Source organism: Rhea americana, unplaced genomic scaffold, assembly GCF_003343005.1.
Source record: "Rhea americana isolate MKP2758 unplaced genomic scaffold, rheAme1 scaffold_91, whole genome shotgun sequence".
NCBI lineage: Eukaryota > Metazoa > Chordata > Aves > Rheiformes > Rheidae > Rhea > Rhea americana.
Window position 1 is genome coordinate 752,207 of NW_028187100.1, and position 22,347 is coordinate 774,553.

General features: G+C 38.8%; 2 protein-coding genes across 2 annotated transcripts in view; one reads left to right on the plus strand and one right to left on the minus strand.

The window, feature by feature from the left end:
• The first annotated feature begins 99 nt into the window (after positions 1–99).
• On the plus strand, positions 100–14,266 carry FGFR1OP2 (FGFR1 oncogene partner 2). Its single transcript, XM_085324419.1, has 6 exons — positions 100–288; positions 3,695–3,831; positions 4,994–5,111; positions 6,781–6,923; positions 10,594–10,707; positions 11,417–14,266. Exons 1-6 carry the CDS (start codon positions 285–287, stop codon positions 11,552–11,554), a joined length of 654 nt encoding a protein of 217 aa, XP_085180545.1. The 5' UTR covers positions 100–284; the 3' UTR covers positions 11,555–14,266.
• A 4,364-nt stretch (positions 14,267–18,630) lies between these two features.
• TM7SF3 (transmembrane 7 superfamily member 3) overlaps positions 18,631–22,347 on the minus strand; it is a gene marked incomplete at its 5' end in the record, with an annotated part of 68,008 nt that continues 64,291 nt past the window's right edge. The window contains one exon of the mRNA XM_085324426.1: positions 18,631–21,623. Within this exon, the coding sequence (XP_085180552.1) occupies positions 21,361–21,623 (263 nt within the window). The remainder of the gene's footprint in view (positions 21,624–22,347) is intronic.

Consider the following 22,347-nt stretch of genomic DNA (forward strand, 5'->3'; position numbering starts at 1 on the left):
CGGGCGGAGCCCAGGCACCGCCCCCCCCCTTCCCGCACCCTCCCCGCTCCCACTCCCGCGGCCAGCCAATGAGAGGAGGCGCCGCGTCTTCTCGCGAGAGGTGGCGGCGGCGGCGGCTCTCGCACGGTGCCGCTGACAGGTAGCCGGAGGGGCCGTCGCCCCGCCCCCCCCGGCCCCCCTCTCCCGGCGGGGATCGCGCTTCGCCCCGGCCCGACGCCACTGGAGAGCGGGGCGGCCCGTCGGGGTTTTTCCCCCGGCGCCGGGCGCTGCCGCAACCGCCGGTCATGAGTGAGTGGCGCGCGGCGGCGAAGGAGGCGGCTGGGCCGGCGGCGGCGGTTGGGGCGGTTGCGCGGGGGGGGGGGCGAGACCAACGGTCTGGGGGATGAAGGGGGGGGATGGGCGCGGGGCGCCCTCGTGTCTCCCCCCTCGGCCCCGGGCCTCGATCCGCGCGGGTGTCGCGACAGTCCTGACTCAGCGCGCCTCGGCATGCGTCCCCGCGGCGCCGGAGGAGGCGGCCCTCGGCGGGCTGCGGTTTCTGTGAGCGCGCCGCAGCCGCGGCGCCGCTCGGGGCCTGGGGCTGAGGGGCTGCGCGGCTGCGGGGCGCTGGCGGCGTTTCCTTGTCGTGCGCCGCGGCGATGGTGCTCTCCTCTGGCATAGGCGCGCCCTGCGTGAAGCTGTTAAAGGCGGCAGGGTTGCTCAGCGTTGCAAAACTGTCAACGGAACAGAGAAAATTTGAAAATTTAAGCCGTGGGGGAAATGGAGGTTTTCAGTAACGATATAAGAGGAAAAGAGACAGAAAAATAGAGGAAGGCTATAGCTGTATAAAATCCTTAGGCTTTTTTGGTTTTTTGTTTTTTATTTTTTTAAGGTAGCCAAATTAGATAATGAAAGCAATTAGTAAATGGCAGGAAGTGACAGGGAATGAACAAGTAGGTTGTAGTATTGCTATGTCGTTTGAGTTGTTGCTCTTGCTACCTGTTGACCCTGCCCTGTTGGTAAGACTACAGGCTAACAGATATTACTCCCTTTTTGGGCAGGGTGCAGGAATTGTAACCTACTCTACTCCTTGTGTTTATAAACAAATCAATATAGTATAGGGATTTGTATTAATCAAATGTAACTGATTCATTGATTTGTTTCTAAATGTTCAGATTAATTTACAGATTCACATCTATTTTAGCATAAGAAAACATTTTATTCTTAATATGCAGTCAGATGAGCAACTAGGGAGAGTTTTAAATTCCGGGGATTAGGGCCAGTGTCTTTACCAAAAGAATCCAACTCAAGATTTGGAACCACTATGAATTACTGTGTTACAAATAACAAGTCTCCTTTCTGAGATACACATCCTTCATGAGAACAGGAAATGGTATCTAGCCTGTTTGAGCTTCTGTACTGTGATGGTGAATAGTTACTGGTGAATTTGTACAGCTGCGTTTCATGCAAGGTGCACTTGTATCTTCCCTATCTCCTTCTCTGTGAAGAACAACCTCAGTGGCCTTGCTGCAAAGGGCCTTCTTGTTATCTTGTATGTATTAGTCAAAATGATAAAGTGCATAGATAGGTGAATAGGTACTGTATTTAAAAATGATATTGATGCGTGCAAATTGTCAGAGGTATTAACGCCAGTGTAGACTGAATGCAAAAATTATTCTAAGTTCATGGGGAGGCCTGATGGGCTTTATTTAGTCTATCTGGAGAATTCATGACAAGTGAATTGTGTTAAAAACTGTTCTTCAAATTCTCCTAAATTTTGGACCTGATTAAATCAGTTTCTGTAACAGTTGTGATCCTTTATTTTTCTAGTGGTCCAGAAAAAACATGAGCCCAAATTTGGAATGAGAAATGAGGAGTGAGAAAAGCAGATCCTTAAAAACAGTGCAATCTGAAAAAGTGCTCAAATTGCTAAACTGTGGTTAATAAATTAACTACCTGTGTTAATACAAGCCTACTGAAAAACTTGATTGATTATATATATATATATACACACACACACATCCAAGCATGCATCATATGGAAGTCACAATGAAAACTTTATTTTAAAACAGGAAGGAATTAACTTTATGAATGTTTATAGAAAACCTGTGCGTGTCAAAATGCTGATGCTTTCAGTAATACACGAATCTCGGAAAACAATTTGTGCACCATTTATAAATGAAGCTCACTTACTGAAGCTTCTTTGTGAGTAAACAAGGCTCAACGCTTGTGAGAGAGAACATGCCAAACTCTTTCACCATCTCTCTTACACAGACACACACACACACACACACATGCATGAAGACAAGACATTCTTGGTGTGTCCCTTAATCTGTCAGTGGAATGATGAAAATTTCCCTCATTGGAAATATCTTTATTTCTACTACTTACTTGAGGTAGTGGGAAAATGTGGAGATTTCATTAAGCTTGGCTTTAAAATACTAGGCTATGATTTGTAAAAGTGCCTAAGGAAGTTAGAAAAACAACTCAGACTGCATCTTTTTTTCCCCGTTGTTCAATGGCTCAGTGACCTCTTAGGCTTGCAAAAATCCTTTAGCAAATGACTTGGCTAAGAAATGGATTTAGGTGATTCTTTAAGTAGCTTAGAAATTTTCTGGAAACAAATACCCCACCTTACTCCTAATAAGACCCATGATTCTGATAAGCTTCTAGCATTGCTGTCTTACTGCTCAAGTACTATTCTAAAGAATATAATAGATTTCCTTTTCAGTAGAAAAAGTGAGGTTTCTTCAGTCTTTAAATTTATTCTTTTCTCTTTACAAATCTTGGCCTTGAAACTTAACCTATCAAGAGGAATTATGAGAACATCTAAATGTGAAGGCCAGTGTTTTGAAAATACTAGTATGTACAAACATTTTGCAATTTTAGCTTTAGGTAATTTATGCTAACACCTACTGCAATTAGAAGACTGGTATTTTAAATATGTTCAGTCTGTTCTTTTTCTTAACTAAGCTGCTATCTTGCTCTATATTGCTGAAAACTTTACATATTTTAAAAATTCATCCCATACAGTGATGTTTGTGTTTGGCTTTAGACATGAACAGAACACAGGTTTTGACTTTCTAAACTTTTCCTGAGTAACTCTTTTCTATTCTGTCGGTTTCAGTTTTTCCTCCTGTGCTGCTTTAATTCTTGAGAATCTTCCAGCCCATTCTAGTCTCTTAGCCTTTGTCTTAGTCTTTTCTCTCTCTTAGTCCTTTTTGCTAGACTTACACTTCTCAAATACCATGCTCCCACCTTAGGAAGTGTGTCTGATGGGTAGGAGGGCATATTAATTACTTCATTTTTCAATAATAATTTTTTCTTCCTGCTACTTACAGAAAGACTACATACACTGCTTGGATTTATATGTCCAATAGTCCTCTGTTTGTACTTAATAATATGTTGATCAGTACTGTCGCAAAGTTTACTCTGCTTTCTTTGCTCTAATATATGGCATCAGCAGTTAAAAAGTAGGCAAGGCTTGTCAGTAGGTTTTTCTGTTCCCAAAAGACAAAATTCTAAATTGTCTAGATTCTTCTGTTTGTATAGGGAAGAAGGAAAGGATGTGTTCAGCTTCTACAGAATAAAAGATAAATTTTTAAAAATTATATATGTAGTATGCATGTGTACACACACATACACACATCACTAGATAGTGGTTCTATTGTATAGCAAACTGATGGTGTTATGAAAATAATGTATTTCTAATCTTTAGAAATGAGTTGTACAATTGAGAAAGCCCTCGCAGATGCAAAAGCACTGGTGGAACGGCTAAGGGAACATGACAATGCTGCAGAAGCTCTTATTGAACAGACAACAGCTCTCAACAAACGGGTGGAAGCAATGAAACAGGTTTGTTTCTGTTAAAAACAGTTTCTAAATGCATCATTTAGAATCAATCTTATGTGCTACAACAGAGTGTAGAATCAGTCTGTTATTTGGTACATTCTTTTAAACTGTACTAATTATTGCAGGTGTGACTGGGATCTAAAAATAGGTTGTTTATGTATTACTTCAATCTTGTGAACAAGTTACTTGTTTGTGACTAGCTTGAATATTGAAAATTAGCATTTATCTGAAGAACACTGGTAGAAGTGTGGTTGATGTATTATACTACTAACCCGTGCAGATTATCTTGTATTCTGTTCTGGTGCTCTTCTGTTAATTACTACTTGTTTTATTAGTTTAGAAATGCAGTATTAATTATACAGAGGTCGTTTCATGCTTTCTTCTTTTCAGAATATTTTATCTTTTCAGTGTGTTTGTTTGTTTCAAAGTAGCTTCTTAGGCCTATTTGTGAGTAGGTAACTTTTTCCGTTCTGACATTAAACTGTCCAAGCGATATTATTAGGCTGAGTTTGACTTTCACTAGAGAGCTGGAAGAACACAAAGCTCTCTACTGTCTTTCCATTTGGAAGTTCATCTTATCATTTTAATACAACCTGGGACATGTTAATATGCCTGTAAAATAATAAAATCCTGCATATGCTTCATGCCTGTAAAATGAGTCATGCACAGGCCCCATGACTTTAACTAAAGGATGTCAAATTTATCCACTAGTGGAGAGGCAGAATTCATTCATTCAGGCACAGTGGCACGTGAATGTGTCCGTGAGACTTGGATCTATACAGCCTTTTGGTTTAAGATATTGGGAAGCCATAGTAAATATCTAGAATTTAATGCTTCATGGTTTATTCTTACCACATATGTAACAGTTTTAATGACTTGATGGTGCATTTGGCCTGCAGTAGGTCACTGAAGATTAAATCCTGCACGCTTTGTAAATCTGACTTAATAAACTTATTTTAAAACAAAGGTAATACTTTTGTATCTGTAAAGGGTGGTAAGTTAGCAAAAGCTTCAGACATAAGAATATGATTTGTTTTTTAAAAGGTCTTATTTAAAAACAAGTGTTATCTTGCTGGTTACAAACTCTGACATTATGACATTAGAACTGGTTTTGCTAACTTGCTGAGTAATGTTTGCCTTCATTGACTGATGTTTTTATGACTAGTACCAAGAAGAAATTCAAGAGCTTAATGAAGTAGCAAGACATCGTCCTCGGTCTACATTAGTAATGGGTATCCAGCAGGAAAACAGACAGATTAGGGAATTGCAACAGGAGAATAAAGGTAAGGCTTAAATCTATCCTTTTCCAGCTCCCAACCTGCAACATTGGAGTCAGCGAGAGTTGTACCATTGATTATAGAGTGTTTCTACAAGTGATTTTTTTCTTCTAATCTTAGTTTGTCAGTTTAACTAGTCTTGATGTAATTTAATTATAATAGAGTCTTAATGACAACCACTAAGACTATAATGGATGAAAAAAATCAGAGTTCTGGAAGGTGAATATTTTGGTCCCTATCCTAAAGTTCACTAAAAGTCATGAGATAAATATAATTTACTTCTACAGAATAGGTATCTATTTGGAAACATGTTTTTCCATTGCCAAAAAGTAACTAATTTAGGAGCAGTCTAGTTGCAGTATAAGACTGTCCTCCTAGAACACCTTGGGTGTTCTAACATTTATATTCAGCAAAGGAGTCAACCATCTTGATTCATATGAACCTTGTTTCATCTCAGGAATTTTATCCCTTTATGAAGCATGAAAAAATGGAAAGAGCAGCCTTAAAGAGCTGTTTTCTATTTTTCTTTTTTTAATTTGTCTTTTGAATTTGTTGCGTGCAAAGTTCTGCTTTGCAAATTTTTAACTCATGAAGACTCAGAGTATTTTAGTCCTTTAGATCTAAGCAAGACTTGGTTTGATTTTGAACACCATCATTTTTTCCACTTCTATTTCACAAAGTTGCAGATTAAACCAGATCTGTAAACTTCTTGCTAGCTTACATACAGTGTTGCTTAGAATCATAGAATCAGTAAGGTTGGAAGGGACTTCTGGAGATCATCTAGTCCAACCTCCCTGCTCAAGCAGGGTCACCTAGAGCATGTTAGACAGGGTTGCATCAAGGTGGGCTTTGAATATCTCCAGAGAAGGAGAGTCCACGACCTCTCTGGGCAACCTTGTCCAGTGCTCCATCACTCTCACAGTGAAGAAATGCCCCCTCATATTCAGGCAGAACTTCCTGTGCTTCAATTTCTGCCCATTGCCTCTTGTCCCGTCACACGGGACAACTGAAAAGAGTTTGTCCCCGTCCCCTTCACACCCTCCCTTCAGGTACTTATACACATTGATAAGATCCCCCCTCAGTCTTCTCTTCCCCAGGCTGAAGACGCCCAGCTCTYRCAGCCGTTCCTCATAGGGCAGATGCTCCAGCCCTCTGATCATCTTTGTAGCCCTACGCTGGACTCTCTCCAGTAGCCCCATGTCTCTCTTGTACTGGGGAGCCCAGAACTGGACACAGTACTCGAGATGAGGCCTCCCCAGGGCTGAGCAGAGGGGCAGGATCACCGCCCTTGACCTGCTGGCAACACTGTTCCTAGTGTACCCCAGGACACCATTGGCCTTCCTGGCCACAAGGGCACATTGCTGGCTCATGGTCAACTTGTCGTCCACCAGCACTCCCAGTGCTTAAAGAATCTGGAGTAAAGCTTCTCAGCTATGATCAAGATACTTCAGGTTAAAGGACTGACATCATATTATCAAAAAAATACTCTGTTTCTGACCAAACAAGAATTTTCCCAGTGCAGTCACCACTGAAGATATTTACAGAGACTATGTAGATTTTATGATGCAAGGAGTAGAGGCATTCAATTAAGGGCTTATTTCAGTTTTCCCGGGCTAAAGAATTTTTGCATTTTGTTCCAGTTAAACTTTAACTGAATTTAAAAATATGTTGGCAGAATTACGCACATCTCTTGAAGAACATCAGTCTGCTTTGGAACTCATAATGAGCAAATACAGAGAACAGATGTTTAGGTTGCTTATGGCAAGCAAGAAGGATGATCCAAGTATAATAATGAAGTTAAAAGAGCAACATTCCAAGGTAATGACTTGTTTTGGTTTCTTGGTTTTGTTTTTTTTTTCCTTTTTAGTTAAGACTTAAATTATTTTTGAATGGATCAATACAATACTTACTTTGTCTCAGTTTTTCTATCATTTTACAATAAGTTCTAATTTTTACAATGTAGTCTGTGAAGCATGAACAGGAAACTTAATGAGTATTTCACTACTACATCTTCTTAATTTGCTTTTCTTTTGTTTAGATCTTTAAAGCACCTCTGATCTGCTATGCTTCCAGATACTGTAGATTTTAGTAATATTCAGATATTTGGACTGTGTTTAACTTCGCCTTTTATGCCAGTAAATAACTAGTGAACCTGTGCTTATAGGGAAGTGAGAGGGCAAGGTTTTTAAATTCAGTATTCAATATTTTTCCCTAAATAGCTAACTTTTTTAAAAACACATCTTAAAACCCCTTTTGAATATTGACTACTTTGGTGTACCTGCCTCCTCTTCCTTGCTGCAGCCCATGGTTCTTGTTTCAGTATTGATCAAAATTCCTAAGAAGCATCCAGGTCAGCCTGAAGTACTTGAATGGTGGGAAAGTTGCTGGGATTAGGTGAGCTTCTTATGGCTTCTGAAGACTAGAAAAGGAGAGTGCTGTTAAGTAATGTTTTCCTAAACTACCATCAGTGAGGTATGCCTAAGTATGCAACAGCTTCAGATAAGATTAGCCTGTATTATTGTAGCATTAATAAATAGTTCAGACTTTTTTCATAAAAATAATTTTGATGTTTACAGGTCATTAACAGATTTAAATTTGAGCTTTCTAACAAGGTAATATTACACTTTAAATAATTTGTGGTTATAAGAAAGCAGTGTAACTGTGCAGACAAGCTGTAGTTCTAAATATTTAATCATATTTAACCTCAGCAAAATCAGGTCTGCAAAGCCAAGGTAGAATCTGGATACCAGGTAAACAAAGCTTTAAGATTTTCGTGCTATGAAATGCTTTAAAATTTGTATGCATGTAATTAGTGCTATTGAAATAAATGGAACTACTCAGATTAACAAGAAAGAATTTATGGGATTAGATCAGTATTTTTAGCTTAAGCTTCTAAAAATTCATAAGCATATACCCCTTTCTAAAGAATTACCTTAGTAGATGACACATCTTGCAGCTTCAGAGTAAATGGTATTTAATCCTGAAATGGACTTAGAAATTTGATTTAGAAACATTTTTGTGTATAAAATCTTGGGATAAATGGTACACTAAACAATATTAAAGTCAGAAGATTTAGGCTTCAACATTTTGGYTAAATATGACTCAACAAGAATGCCTGATGAAGGTGATTTAAATTTCTTATCCTGACACTCAGAATTTCTAGAATTTCAAATTTTTATACTTTTGATCAGTCTTTACATTTAGTAAAATTAGGCAGTCTTGAAGCATTCTTTAAACATTTCTCATGTTAACTGAAAAAAAATCCATGATGCCTAAAAAAATTGTTCTCGCTGTAACCACAAATGATTATTCTCTCAAGGGGCAGCTATCAATTTCCATGCCTATTCACAAAAGATTATTTAATACATTGATTTCTGCAAATGAATAGTCACCTCCTTTAAGCAGAACAACAATTTTTGAGCAGTGTTGTATGTATCAAGAAAGTGTTCAGGTTGGTAGTAATGACCTTGGATTTAAGATCACTGTTTGAGTTTGCTCAGCTGAAATAGGGCATAAAAACATGAGGTTTTTTTTCTCTTCAGAAAGCAATCAGTATATAGCAAATGAAAAGGAGAGTATATAGAAAGTGTTTGCAGACATTGATGCTGTATTTGTAAAGAAACACATTCACTGCAGTGTCTCATGTCACAACACCTAGCTTTTACACATCTGGCTTCCAAAACAGAAGCTACAGTTCTGTGTTACCACCCATTAATGACCTTGGACCAGTCTCTGGATCATATTAATCAAGAGGCCACATAGGCTACCAAAGGGGAAGTAGTGAAGACAGCAGTATATCTAGAAATCATAACTCTTTCACAACTTGAATAATTCCTTTCAGCTTGTTCTCTTACCATTGTTCATTGTTTATTTAAATGCCAGATATATCCTTTAAAATCCTGCTGAAAATTATTTTTCATTGAAAAAATGTTTTAGTTAATCACCTTCACTGGAAAATTTGAGAAGAAAGTGAGACTCACACATTTTGCCATGCTTTGAGCATCTTTGAAAGAGTAAGAGAGTAAATTATTTACTTCATGAGTAAACAACCAAACCATAGCATCAGCAGCTGAAATAGCAGAGAGGAAAAGTAAAAAGGGAAGACATTCATTTTTAATGATGTGTGTTTTAGTCAACCAGTACTTATGATTCTAAGTGGGGTAGTTTTTTAAAAATAGTTCAATAGCTTTTTGTAGTTTAAAGGCAAGCTGATCATCCGCTAGATGTATGGGTGACCAGTCAGGCTCATAACTTAAAGGCAGAATTTAATCTATACTGTTCTTCAGCAGAAACAGCAGATTTCTGTCCTACTTTTCTTCTTTTCCTGATATTGGTTGGTAACTATTGTGAATTTTGTCCAAAGGTCAGATCAGACATGGATAGGCTGGCATGATAGCAGAGTTGGAATAAAAAACAAGGAAAGGACAATGAAAATTTAAAATTAAAAGCTTCTGGAAATACCATTAAAATGGCTTAACTGAGCAGCAGTGAATCCCAAAGGTATATATGCTCCTTATCTAGATCTGCAGGGAAGGTAGTGGTCCTATAAGCATTTCTGTTGGTAGGTTGGATGGTGAGGACAAGAAGGTATCACCTGAGCCAACATGGTTCAGGGAAGACATCAGTTCACTGTTACCAAGGAAGATCATGTAAAATGTATCTTCCTTCCTAAGGCTATTATGCCTATGCTAATAGTTCCTATCATCCTTCTCCTGGCAGTGGAACAGGACAAGAGCAAAACAAACTACTATACTACTTCCTTCCTTCCTCAATCTATCAGCGAAATGTGGTAGTTACTTATTTATAATAGAAAAGTACCCTTTCAGCATTAATTGATGGGAGTCAGGAGACAAGAGTCATTCTCACAATTCAGCAAGGACAAGGACCTCTGGAGTACAAATCCTAGATAAGCTGGAATTGAAAGTGGATTTAAGTGGAAGTACATATCCAAAAAGAAGGTGGAGACATAGCTGAGTTACCTATTATAGAGCATAGTAGGGATGATCACTTTATCTGGTCTTTTAGCCTGCTTGTAAGAGAGAGATGCCTACCTGTGTGCTGACAGTGGCTGTACCCGCCTTGAGATCAGCTCTCAGATGGAAAGAACAATGTCTCATACATAGCTGTTCTTAGATGAATTTAATCTTTTTGCATATCCAGAATGATAAACGTCAACTCCTGCAGTACAGAAAGTTCTTGCCAGAGCAAGCACTTGGTTACCTTTGTAGAGATTATCATTGATGTTTTGGAAAAAAAAAAAAAGGAAATGCTATGCAACAAAACAGATTTTGTTTAGATAAAAAGAACCACAGTAGCTGCTTGTGCTATAAAGTTACAGAGAGCTTGTTTCATTTCATAAGTTTAGATCTGTCTGCCTAATTTTATTAAGTGGCACAGCACTTAAAATGAACATTTAATGCTTCACTTACTTCTAATAATGACAGCTTTAGTAATACATTTTCTACGTTATTTTATTTTTATGGCTTAGGAACTGCAAGTGCATGTGGACCAAATTACAGAAATGGCAGCAGTAATGAGAAAAGCCATTGAAATTGATGAAAAGCACGGCTGTAAAGAGCAGGAACGTATTATTCAGCTTGAAGTAAGTATGAAATCAAAACAGCAGTGGCACAAGTAGTGACTCACCTTCCCACACTCCTTACCCCCTCCAAATATTAAATGCTTCCAAGTGGCTGCTGTCATATATTAACAGAAAACATTATGGTAGCATACAATTTAAGATACAGCCCTCAGGCAGGGAAGCCTTTTGTCTTTTGGGGTTTACGGGAGCAGGTTACCACTAAACGCATACATTCACAAAAACTTCAAAGCATACTCTCGATCTCTCAAATCAAAGATTTTGTTCATCTCTTAACAAGGGAGTAAATGTTATCAAAATTAGTTATATCGAGTTAGGATATCTTTCTGGAGTTACTATATCATTCATTCACATGGCTATTTTGCAGAAACTAGGATGCAAATAAATATGTCCACATCTTTGGCTTTTAAAAACACTTTTATAATATTGTATTTTTTAGGCGATTTGACTCAGTTATTTAATATTGCTTTAATATTGCAGGGTCGGTGTTATTGCTTTTTGATCAAACGCTAGCAAAGCAGTTCAGTATGGGACAATGTGTATGAAAAGACTTTTTAAAATGCAGTATTTGAAGTAAATTAACTTTTTCTTATCCATCTTTGTATAATGAGTTTTTGTTGTTGTTGCTTAGCACCCATTCAATAGAGCAAGAGATTCTGAAATCTRTCTACTTTTAAATTCTTTTAAATGCCTTTTCTTTCTCTGGTTATAGCAAGAAAACAAAGGCTTGAGAGAAATTCTTCAGATAACTAGAGAATCATTCCTGAACCTCAAGAAAGAAGATGCATCAGAGAGTACATCTCTGTCAGGATTAGTAACAAGCAGCGATTTGAGCCTGAGGAAAAGCTAAAGACTCTGAAAATCAGAAAGCTTCAATTGCACATTTTACAAATGGAGTATCAGGGGTCACTTGTCAAGCACTTGTTACTGAATAGGGCACCAGCAAGCTAATGCGTCTTAAATTTCAGTTTAGTGGATTTTATATTATGTGAAATAAATTAAAATTGGTATTCTACAAAAATCTTACTGATAGATTAAATTGCCATAGATCTAACTTCAAAAAGAAATGGAATAATGCACTTACTGAATTGGAAATTATTTTTATATGAAGTCATTTAACAGATAAATGCTAAGTTTTCACATAATTTATATAAATTACTGCTTATACAAAATTTCAATGCAGCTATGATAAAATAAAGGCAAGATTTAAAGCCAGATCTGTATGGCTCAAGTAGTAACAATGAGCATGCTTTTTGCACTATCCACATTACATTTTCTTCTTTTTTGAATTGGCATTTTTCAGTAAACTTGTTTAATGGAAAGGGTACATATTGCAACATAAAACCTAAGGACTTCTGTTTTATTAGCCACAAGGTATCCTATTCAAATACAAGGGCAGTTGTAAGAAACATAAGCAATGCTTTTGCCATTATTCAATATATATTTTTAAAACTTTGAATGAGATTCTTTARAATAAATATACTTAACTGTATTTTCAAAACATCAGAAGAGCTGCTCCCATCCTGTTCTTTATTGCTTTCCGGAACACGGGTGGCATAGTATAGTTTTGCCCTAACTGTTCCCTTCCAGAGAAAACTGGAAAGCTCAGTTCTCTGTAGGCAAAGAATCACATTAGTCCCATCAGTTTTATCTCCAATTGTCTGCTCAAATTTCCTAAGTTAGAAACAGCAATTTGAAAAATGCCCAAACTTTAGCAGCAGAAAGGTATTTAGGAGAAGGAGGCAGAAGCTCTATGGTGAAGTTGACAGCCTGAGTGCCCAACACCAATACTATTAATTTCTCTTTCATAAGTACTAAATAGTCTTCAAGAAGATTTTTAGGTAAGTTTCAAGTGCATGTTATGTTTTCGCTAGGAGAAGTTTCAGTATGCTATATTGACAACAGACTGCTCATTTTTAATCCTGAAATACTTGCAGAAGTGAAAAGAAGTTGGCACCATTGATCAAGCTGTAGTTTTTACTGTATGGATATACTAGAAAGTGCTACATAAGACAGGTTTGCAGTAAAGAGGTGCTGAAATAATTCATATTTGGCTTTTGTTTTGTCAGATTATTTCTGTTCCATGTTCAAAACAGAAAAAAAAATCCTGACTAATAATGATTTATATCATCACTTTTTGTTTAGCATGCTTATGTATTTTCAATTAGGACTGTATTTCCAAAGAAGTGCAGTGAAAGCTTTCTTACCACAGAAAATTGTTGATGCACAAGTGACATCCACAGCTGAATATTCTGGCTGCCTAATAAYTCACCTGTCAAAATAAGTTGGACTCTCTCTGAAATTAATTTTCATTTAATCAAAATTGATTTTTCAGTTGCAACAATGCATTGTTGCAATTAACATGAAAAGGAGGAAAAAAAATCTTTTTTTTCCTCTTTCTCTTGGATAAATTAAGCAAACAGTTTTAAAGTGTGTCAGTTTAAAATATAACTTCCTTTGACTCAGTATAACTTTCTTAGGCTCAAGATAAATTCACCACAAGGTCTAAGATTGAATTTTTATCTCCTCAGGAACTAATTCACAGGAAACTTAACATTTTTGTTCTGGTGCTATTAACTGCAGTGTTGCCTCCCCCCCCGCCCCCAGAGAAATAAGTGAAGGACAGTGTTTAGAAGAGGCAGTAAACACCAGTTTTTGATCAACTGATGCGTGTATTGGGAAGCGCTGTTGTAATAAGACCTCAGAAAGGACAGCTGTAAATCAAGCTCTCCAAATTTCTCCAGCAAATTTTACAGTTAGAGAGACTGCTACTTCTCCTTCCAAAAAATCTTGGCTTGTTTCTAGGTTTAAGACTATATTAAGGACATTCATGCACATGGAAAAAAGTTTTCACCATTTTCCTTTAAATATTTGCTAAAACATCTTAGGGGAAATTTTGGGAGAACATTCTAGCTCAAGCCCAAAATCTCCTTGTCTGCTATGACTACTGTAAAACTTTCCCAATACTTATGTAWTTTAAATTTTGCATTTCTACTGTAGCTTTCAAGCTGGTGACTTATCAGAAGTGACATCTTTTTTTTCAGAGGTGTGTGTTTTGTTGTTGCAAACTTGAGAGAAATTTTGTTTTCAATTTAAGGGGTGTTTTTTGTTTGTTTGTGTTAAGTGTCTTTTCAGCCATTGACTAGTATCAAAGATGTATCCGTTTTATGCTGAATGCAGTTTCATGGCTGACTTTCTGGTTTGTCTTTCAAATGCAATCTCTAGAGTTGTACAGCAGAGAAGGGTTGTTAATCTGTGGCAGTTTTTTAAGGTTGCTCTATTAGGAAATAATGCTTGATTAGTGTTTATTTTTGTAAATTAAAAAAAAAAGTGACTTAATTTATCTACTCCTTGTCTTCACATGTTTGATATGTCTCCCCTTTCATTCCCCTGACCCTGATCAGTTTAGGATTTTAAAGAACCTTCACATTGTGTGGAGTGACTATTTTTCATTGCGTACCTGTTATTTTTGTAATGCTGATGGCTTGAAAAAAAAATCTATGGCTACCAATTGTGTACTGTACAGGAAACTTATTTTATCAATAAAGTTGACTKAAAATTTGGATGTCTTCATGACTGAAGTACTGGATCGGAAATGAGCTTTTATTAACACATAGGGAATAAAGACACCATTTTGTCTCTACCTTTTACTCTGCTTCCCTTTATACTTTAAGGCAGACAGGCCAATTTCTAGTGCTTTTCTATATGTTGCTATATATGAAAAGGAGGAAATTTTTTTTTTTTTTTGCTTTCTCTTGGAAAACTAACAAAGTAATCCCATATATACAAGTAGTTATTCATCTTTCAAATGAACCACTGGACTAATTTGATATAGAGTGGAGCAGTAAGAAGAAACAAAAATAGTCCACTGGGTTTTGTTTTAGAATCAAAGCATGTTTTCATCTAGACAGGACATGACAGTTAAGGTTTGTTTTCTTTAGTATTAAAAAAAGTTGCTTTGACCTGGTTCAAACTCTCAGTGATGTGTAAATGAGAATGTCAGTGGCTTAGATTTATAAACTGAAAAGGTAATATGTTCTCTTCCCCTTGGCTTCTTAGAAGAGACAGCTGCTTTCAAAATCACAAATTGCTCCTTTAAAGATGAGTAACAAATGTCAAGCAAAGACATCAGCAAGCACACTGCCGCTATCCAGCTAGGGTAAAATGGAAGGCCACCCTGAAACTAATTTAAATTGGGCTGTTTTGTACAACTGAAGCTTTAAATAGCTTTGGTCTTTTTAACATAAACACTGGATGATAAGATTACATTAAAAAGCATAGCTAATGTCTTTGTTTTCATGTGGAGTTATGTTTAGTAGTAGCTATCTATAGTAAGACTTATTGGATTAGGAAGCTTTCAGTTTCAGTTGCTAAGAGTGACATTTTAAAAGAACTTAAAGCGTTTTTTTAATTGGCTCACATGTAGGTACAAAACGTGCATTTGTTCTTTCTGCAGATATTGATGTTGGAGTATCTGGGGTATCTTACAATAAAGAGATTGTTAAACTTGGTACCAGGAAACAGGGTAATATCAGTCACAGCGTGACCAGTTGTGCACTGTGAGGGGGATGAGTCAGAAGAGCTAAAGAAGTCGGAAGTGAAGGAAGGAGTACAGCAATAAACTTATCTAACTTCTTTACCAGCCTTTTTCAACATCATGCTGTTCGTAAAATGTTCTGGAAGCAACATCAAGCTACACCCTACCACAAAAAATGGAAAAAAAAAGAGGAAAAAAAATCAACGAGCTGTGGTGGAAATACTTTTTAGCCAGAATGCTGGCCAGCTGGCTGCATRATTATAACAAAGTACTTTCTCAGAAGGATTCCCTTTAATCTGGCTTGCACACACTATCATCGCTTACCGTCCCAGATAAACRTGTGCTCTCTGCAGCAGCACCACCCCGCAAAGCCACGTTGTTATTTGTAAGGAGCAGAAAGGTTGATGCTCCATAGCATGTCACCTCTTACTAAACTCACTCCTCCAGAACATTCAGTTGTACTGGGAGAACCATGTGCGGCTCAGAACTGTGATTTTTGTACCATAAGCACATACCTGGTAGAGATGTAGTCCACATCCACCCTCACATTTGGCCCGTCACACTTATTTCTTCTCTYGTTTCCAATGCAGTTAAATTTCATTATAAAGTTTCATCAATTCAAATGTTCAAAATCATAAATTCAAAAAAAAAATCATAAAATGTACACTATTTTAAACAAAATTGTTCAGTTCCCATATGCTAAAATCTGTGTAAAGCAGATTCCAATGCAATGCTTGTGTGAGAAATGGTACTGATGTTCCCGCTTCCTGCTACCACCTCCATTCCCCAAGCTTGCTCTGAGGCCACAGCTTACCTGGTAGGAGCCAACACGGACMTGCACTTCTGTGCACAACTGACACCTGGAAGAAGCAAACCATAAACAACTGCTCAGCGTAACAAAAAAAGGAAACTTTCCCTAATTCCAGTCCTGAAAAAGCGCATGTCATCAGGTAGAGAACGTGATAGCAAAGGACATGAGCAGAACTGCCATTGCAGTCAATTTTCATTATGTTAAGGTAAAGTTTTAAAGACTTTTCTTTTTTTCTTTTTTTTAGGAATAGGAGAAGTAAGAGCAATTTCTCTACAACGTTCCCGCTGCCAGTGCTGTCATAACAAATATGTCTGGGGATGGCTATTCCACCAGTGAACAGCATTAGATATGTTTTTGAAATTCAGTTGTTGGAAGCTTGAACAATGCTGGGAAACACTTTTTTTTTTTTTTTTTAAGTGAATCAAAGTATATAACTCTTTAAATTACTAGCTAGGCAAGCAGCAGGTGGCTACTATGACATGTACTGTCTGTGCTTTTTTGCTCCTTGTACTTGACTTCTATTCCAGAGCGTTCCGGATAAAAAATTAATCCACAGCTCTTTTTGAGCACATTAGATATTTGAGTGTTATACCAGAAGATACTAAGGATAACCTGGAAAAACGTACAAAGGTACTTTTTTTTTTTTTTGATGGGCACACTTGTGAGGACCCAGTTCTGAGGCAGGTAGGCAAGTTGCACACAACAGTGACATCCTCTCACCCTTCTCACTCCCCAAATTAGCTAACTTACTGCTCTGTTTTGAAGTTGACTTATCCCGGTATGCATGAAAGTAAAGTGCTTTGCAAGCTCAGATATGGGGACAGCTATATGCTTTGGATAAGGTCTGAGATCGATAAATGGGGAGGCCATTTTTGCCGGTGTCCCAAATTTGAATAAAAAACAGAAACAAAGTCCTTTAAACCTCACTTATTTTCTATTTTTTCTATTGTTCATGTAGTAGATTAGCAATAGTGACAAGATCTCCTGCAACACTGAAGGGTGGTTTTGGGCTCCTCACCCAGCCCATTCTCTAGATGCTGTAAGCAAAGAGACCTAAGCTGACCACTTGGGTACAACAACTGCATCTCATCCTTCAGGGTTAGGAGCGGGAATGCGTAACTTGACCAAATCCCTCAAGTTAGAGTCAGTTCGAAAATAGACTAGAGCTGACTTACGGAGGCTGGATGTGGGAGCAGAATGTTTTCTTCGCAAGGCGTCTCCCGTGGAGCCACAGAGCAGATAAGCTCACCCCAGAGCAGCGGAAGGGCTCAGCCCCGGAAGACGGCTCCACTGAGGGCAGCGGCAAGGGGCAGATTTCGTACTGGACGCTCCAGGAGAGAAAAGACTGGAGACAAACGGTCCCATTTTTCCATCTGCAACACRCAGCACTGCTGAAGACTCCAAAACAGGCAAATCGAGGAAGGGCTTCCCAGTCACCCAAACCAAGTGCCACCCAGGGTCAATATAGTYGGCTGACCTTCGTAGTTAAGCCCTGCCAAGAGTATCAATAGCTTTAAAATTACAGTTTACCTGTTAATCAAGTTCAGTTATTAGCTTCTAATAAAAAGAAAAGAAAAACACTAATGAATAGTTACTGATGTCTGTGCCAAGTTATAATAGGATTCTGGTCCTCAAGCAGTTTTAAAGGTTTAAACTAAGTATTGGTTTATCCTCTGCTTTGATGTCCAGGACAGTTTCAGTTTTGGCAATGCTGAAAGTAACAGTCACCAAGCAAGTTAGGATATGTTAAGCTCTCTGTCTGACAGCAATACCAGAAATAGGCGTCAGACGATTAACGTATTTCACACATGGCAAATCCAATGTACTTCTATCAACCGATAGAGAATGATGACTAACACGTTTTCTTTTTACCAAACACAAGCAACAAAGTATTAGATTGAAAGATATAAACCACACCATTCTTTCCCAATGAGGAATGCTCTACCAGGACAGATTATCTTCAGAAAAACACTTGCATAGGGTATCACTGAAGAAATTACAACAGATGATTTTTTTCCACAGGGCCTTCCTATAGCATCTCAGAACCTGCTCCAATTCAGAAGGCAGAGCTTAGAGAAGGGCATGCCCACGAAAGGCATCGTTTGCTTCTCAAATTTCAAGCCACGTTTGCTTAAGGTCACTGCAGAGAGCACATAGGGTGCCAAAGGGATTTCTACCTTATACTTGTCATGCTCCATGAAGCATAATCTGGCTGAGTTTTTGTTTTCAAGAYGAGGAAGAAGAGACAAGTATGTTTCTTTCAAAAGATCGGTGTCTTTGAGACTATTTGTGCCACAACTTGTTTAAGAACAAAATGCTGAAAGTTAACATGTGGAAAGCGAGGGGAGAAATCTCTCCTGTAGATTTGAGGCAGGACTTCAACAAATACAGACCTAGAAAATCTCTACGTGTGACTAAGACAAATGCCATTATGATCATTCCAGCATTGTTACTACAGTATAGGGAAGACTGCAATAACTTGAAAGAGCAAAAGAAGTACACTAATGCAGTTGTGGCAATGGAGCTCTCCGCAGCAGGAGCAGGATGTAGTTGCTCATCATAGCCCACAGGGCTTAAGTCAGTTTYAAAATACTTTATTTTACAGAGGAAATCACCACCTTCCAGACTAGCATGGACAAAGGTTCCCTGGAAGCATATAGCATTATTTTAAGATAGCACAACTACACAGTAATACAGCAARGCAATCAATTCTTCCATTGAGGGATTCTGCAGTCAGCATTTTAATGCRAAGCAGAATAGTTTTCCTTCTTAACTGCCTCAGACTGTACACACAAACTTAMAAATCCTTCAACCTCCCCACGGGTCTGTTAGTCTATTCTGATTATCACCACTGTTTCCTACACAGCTTACAGAACACGGAAGAATATCCATCCCCAGCCCATCTTTTCAGGCTCTCCAGCAAGGTTTCATGTCTAGCTCTGYCACACACTTCCTACATGATATGATCTTTCTGTAGATTAGTCCCCAGTCAAGACTTCACGGCAATCAWCCTTCTGTTCCCCTGCATCCTGGTCAACGATGCTACAGAACATCTCTTTGGGTCACATACTTCTCACTCATCTCATGGGGGGAGTAGGAGGAAACAGTCTCAACCCAAATCTGCATATGTTCCTGTAACTACAGTAAGTCCTTACAACAGGAAAGCTAAGTTCCCCCTATCTTATCCCTTAAGGGTCTAATAAATCTTTCAGAACGAACTTCCTAGAGCTTGCTTCAGCCTTTTGAAGAATAAGCATCATTGAATTCAGTACAGAGTTTCAGTACTTTTTTTTGAAAGACATCTTTATTATAAAAGTTATAGAAAATATTAGAGTTAAACTTATTCCACAATGTTAATCACAGCAGTTATAAAAACAGAAGGTAAACATGTTTAAGAGCATTTGTATACGAAATAAGTGTCTGCTACTTAGCCATCAAACATGGCAAAGATATGCTCAGCATCAGCTGTAAAGGCAGCCAGTGAGCATCAGTCTGCTAGAGGCCAGGGAAAGAGCACTGCCCTCAGCCACTCCCATTYGCCATGGAGAGCAGCCCAGTGGAGCAAGATCTAACTGCAGGATTTTAGCCTAGCTCAGCTGTTTGAGGCAGATGTTCCAGCTCTAAGCAACCCTGGGAATTGTCCCTCTCAGTCAGATCAGCTCAGTTACCTCAGATGCTACATCATGTTATAAGTCTTCATTCTGTAAGGAGAAATAGGCTACCAGTCGAGCCATTTTAATTCTTTTCTGCTACCACGATATTTTAGCCTTCAATTGAGAGAGTTCTCCAAAAAAGTTCTCTTGGCACTTTCCATATGAAAAGTTGCTTCTCCTGTACTTTATGCCGAAAATTTAAAGTGGTGGCTGAAAACTTAAGTCTGTTTCAGTTATTCATTAGCTGTAGTTCCATTCAACTGACAGAACATCTGTTTAAGTTCATATAGGAAGGACTACCCACATTGCTGCTCATATTCAAAATACAAGGATAGGGAGAAGAAGCAGAACAAGCCACCATAGCCTGTAGCGAGATAGGGGATGTGAAACTTCAACCCTTGTTTAATGCATGACAGATCACCATGTAAATGCTGAAGGTGAATACCCGGTTTGGGAGTGGAGAAGAGGGAARAGGGAAGCAAGGGAAGCCTTGGAACTGTGCATTTATGTGATCAAACCCCACAACGCTCCAGTTAGCACTTTGAGAAAAGCTAGGTTTGGTTTTGTTTAAGGAAGTGAATAAAGCCACCACACAAGATAGTAGTTCTCCACTGAATAAAAGGGTGGTCCCCATCTCCTTTCACACTGCATTATACTTTGGGTAGATTCAGTCCAAGTCAGTAAGGAACACATTCAGTCAGCAAGGATCCTGGTCAGTATTTTGCCTGCAGTATGCCATTTCCATGCCTCAGAGGCAAAAATTAAAAGATCCAGTGATTAAAAAATAGCTAGTGTTTCAACCAAGTTCAGGAAGAGACTGTCATTAGCTATGAAGTGCTTATTTCATTTTTTTTTTATGACAGCACCCCATCAAAAGATGAGGGAAGATACCAGAGTTTAAAYAAGTCAGGCTGTTCAGAAAGCAAGCAAGGAGTCAAACCTCATGTGTTCTTTTAGCAGTTGTCTCTACAGAAACCAGAGAACCAGTTTGCTACAGAGCCAACTGAAAGCGGGGGAGACAGACCTGGTATGAGACACGACGACTTCACTTTGAGTCCTAATGTGCACACATACAGCAGTTAATCCAGTGCAGTTTGAATTCAAGTCATTTAGTACAGCTTGCAAGGTTCAGTAATACTTCTTGGAAGCAACTTTCTGCAGCCATAAATTTTGTACCTATTTGAACATAATACTTCAGCTGCTGCTAAAATAACTCCTTCTGTTTATGGTCCTTATCTTCTTCCCTTGCAAGCTGACAGGCTGCTCACCTTTGGGAGTCAGATAGTAGTTTGGCAGTGATTTTTCACACTGTGAGGGAAGAACTGACACTGTACAGGTTACCTTAAGGGCTGTTTTATACTTCACATTTAAACATCAAGCTAGATCATAAGACAAACACCTGTACTTTACCCATAGCACAAGCTCTCTGCAGCTAGACACATGCATGTCACAACAGACTGAGYGGGCTATTGAGGAAAAAAGTCAGAATAGCATGTAGTGTATGGACAGATCAATGCTTTTCTTCCAATGTGGGCAAACACCATCCTTTCATTAAGCAGGGTGGTAAAAGCCTGCACCATTGGCTCACTGTTTGCTGATGATCACCCATCTCACATCATTTCTAGACTCTTCCTCTGTGTCCACCAGTTATTTGGTTATAGAAGCAACGGAGTTCTTTCYCCAGCTGGCTGCTCCTTCTGAAAGACCTCTCTGATCTGCAACAGCTTGTTATGGATCCTCTCTCTCAGGGGAGGAATGTGATGGCTAGGGTCTAAAACATTTGTGCTTCTGCGCTCCCTTTCCCTCTTCCAAAGGAGATAGGGGTGCGGTGGGAAGGGCACCTCACTTCTCTCTCGGCGAAGCTGCACAGTTATTCCGCTGAGGGCCAGCATTACCCACACTGCCAGGATGACGAAGTCTGAAGGAAGAGGGAAAAAAAAACCAAATTCCTATGACAAAACAGAAGTTTTTCTCCCCTCCCAAGCACAATGTTGACAAGTTTAGAGCTAGATAGGAATGAAACATTATCTCCAGACCCTCACACTGAGGGTATGTCCATGCCAGCTTAAGTTTAARCAGTGACAAAAAACATGCAGTTGATGCAACCTGTCAGTCACAGAATTAGGCCTTGTGACTGCCTGCTCTGCAAACTCATCAGCAGTAACTTGGAGGACGCTCCTCAGATGTGGACTGCCACAAGTGCCTTTGTCACATAACCTCAGCACACAGGTGCTGGAAGGCTGGTGCCTCAGTATTTCTCTTAAAGGACTAGAATTTTTCATTTGGATGATAAGCCTCACACTACATTTGTTATTTTCTCCACTCTTTCCCTCCTGCCCTCCAACACACATTATTCACAACGGAACCAAAGACACACCAGTTTCCTCAGAAAAGCATTTTATGTTAGTGCTTGTGTTAGCAGTTAAGAGGCCATATTCTCAACTACCCCAAGACACTTTCTACTGAAAAAGTAGAGAGCATTAAGCAGTGTAGTTCCTTTCCAGACCTTCTGACTGTTTATCCAGGTACAAAGAGGAAACAGCTCTAGAACTTTAACAGGCAGAGTTAACATACCTCAGCATACCTCTTACACTAGAATAATAGTGTGAAGTCCAAAATAGAGTTTCAAAGCTATAAAAATA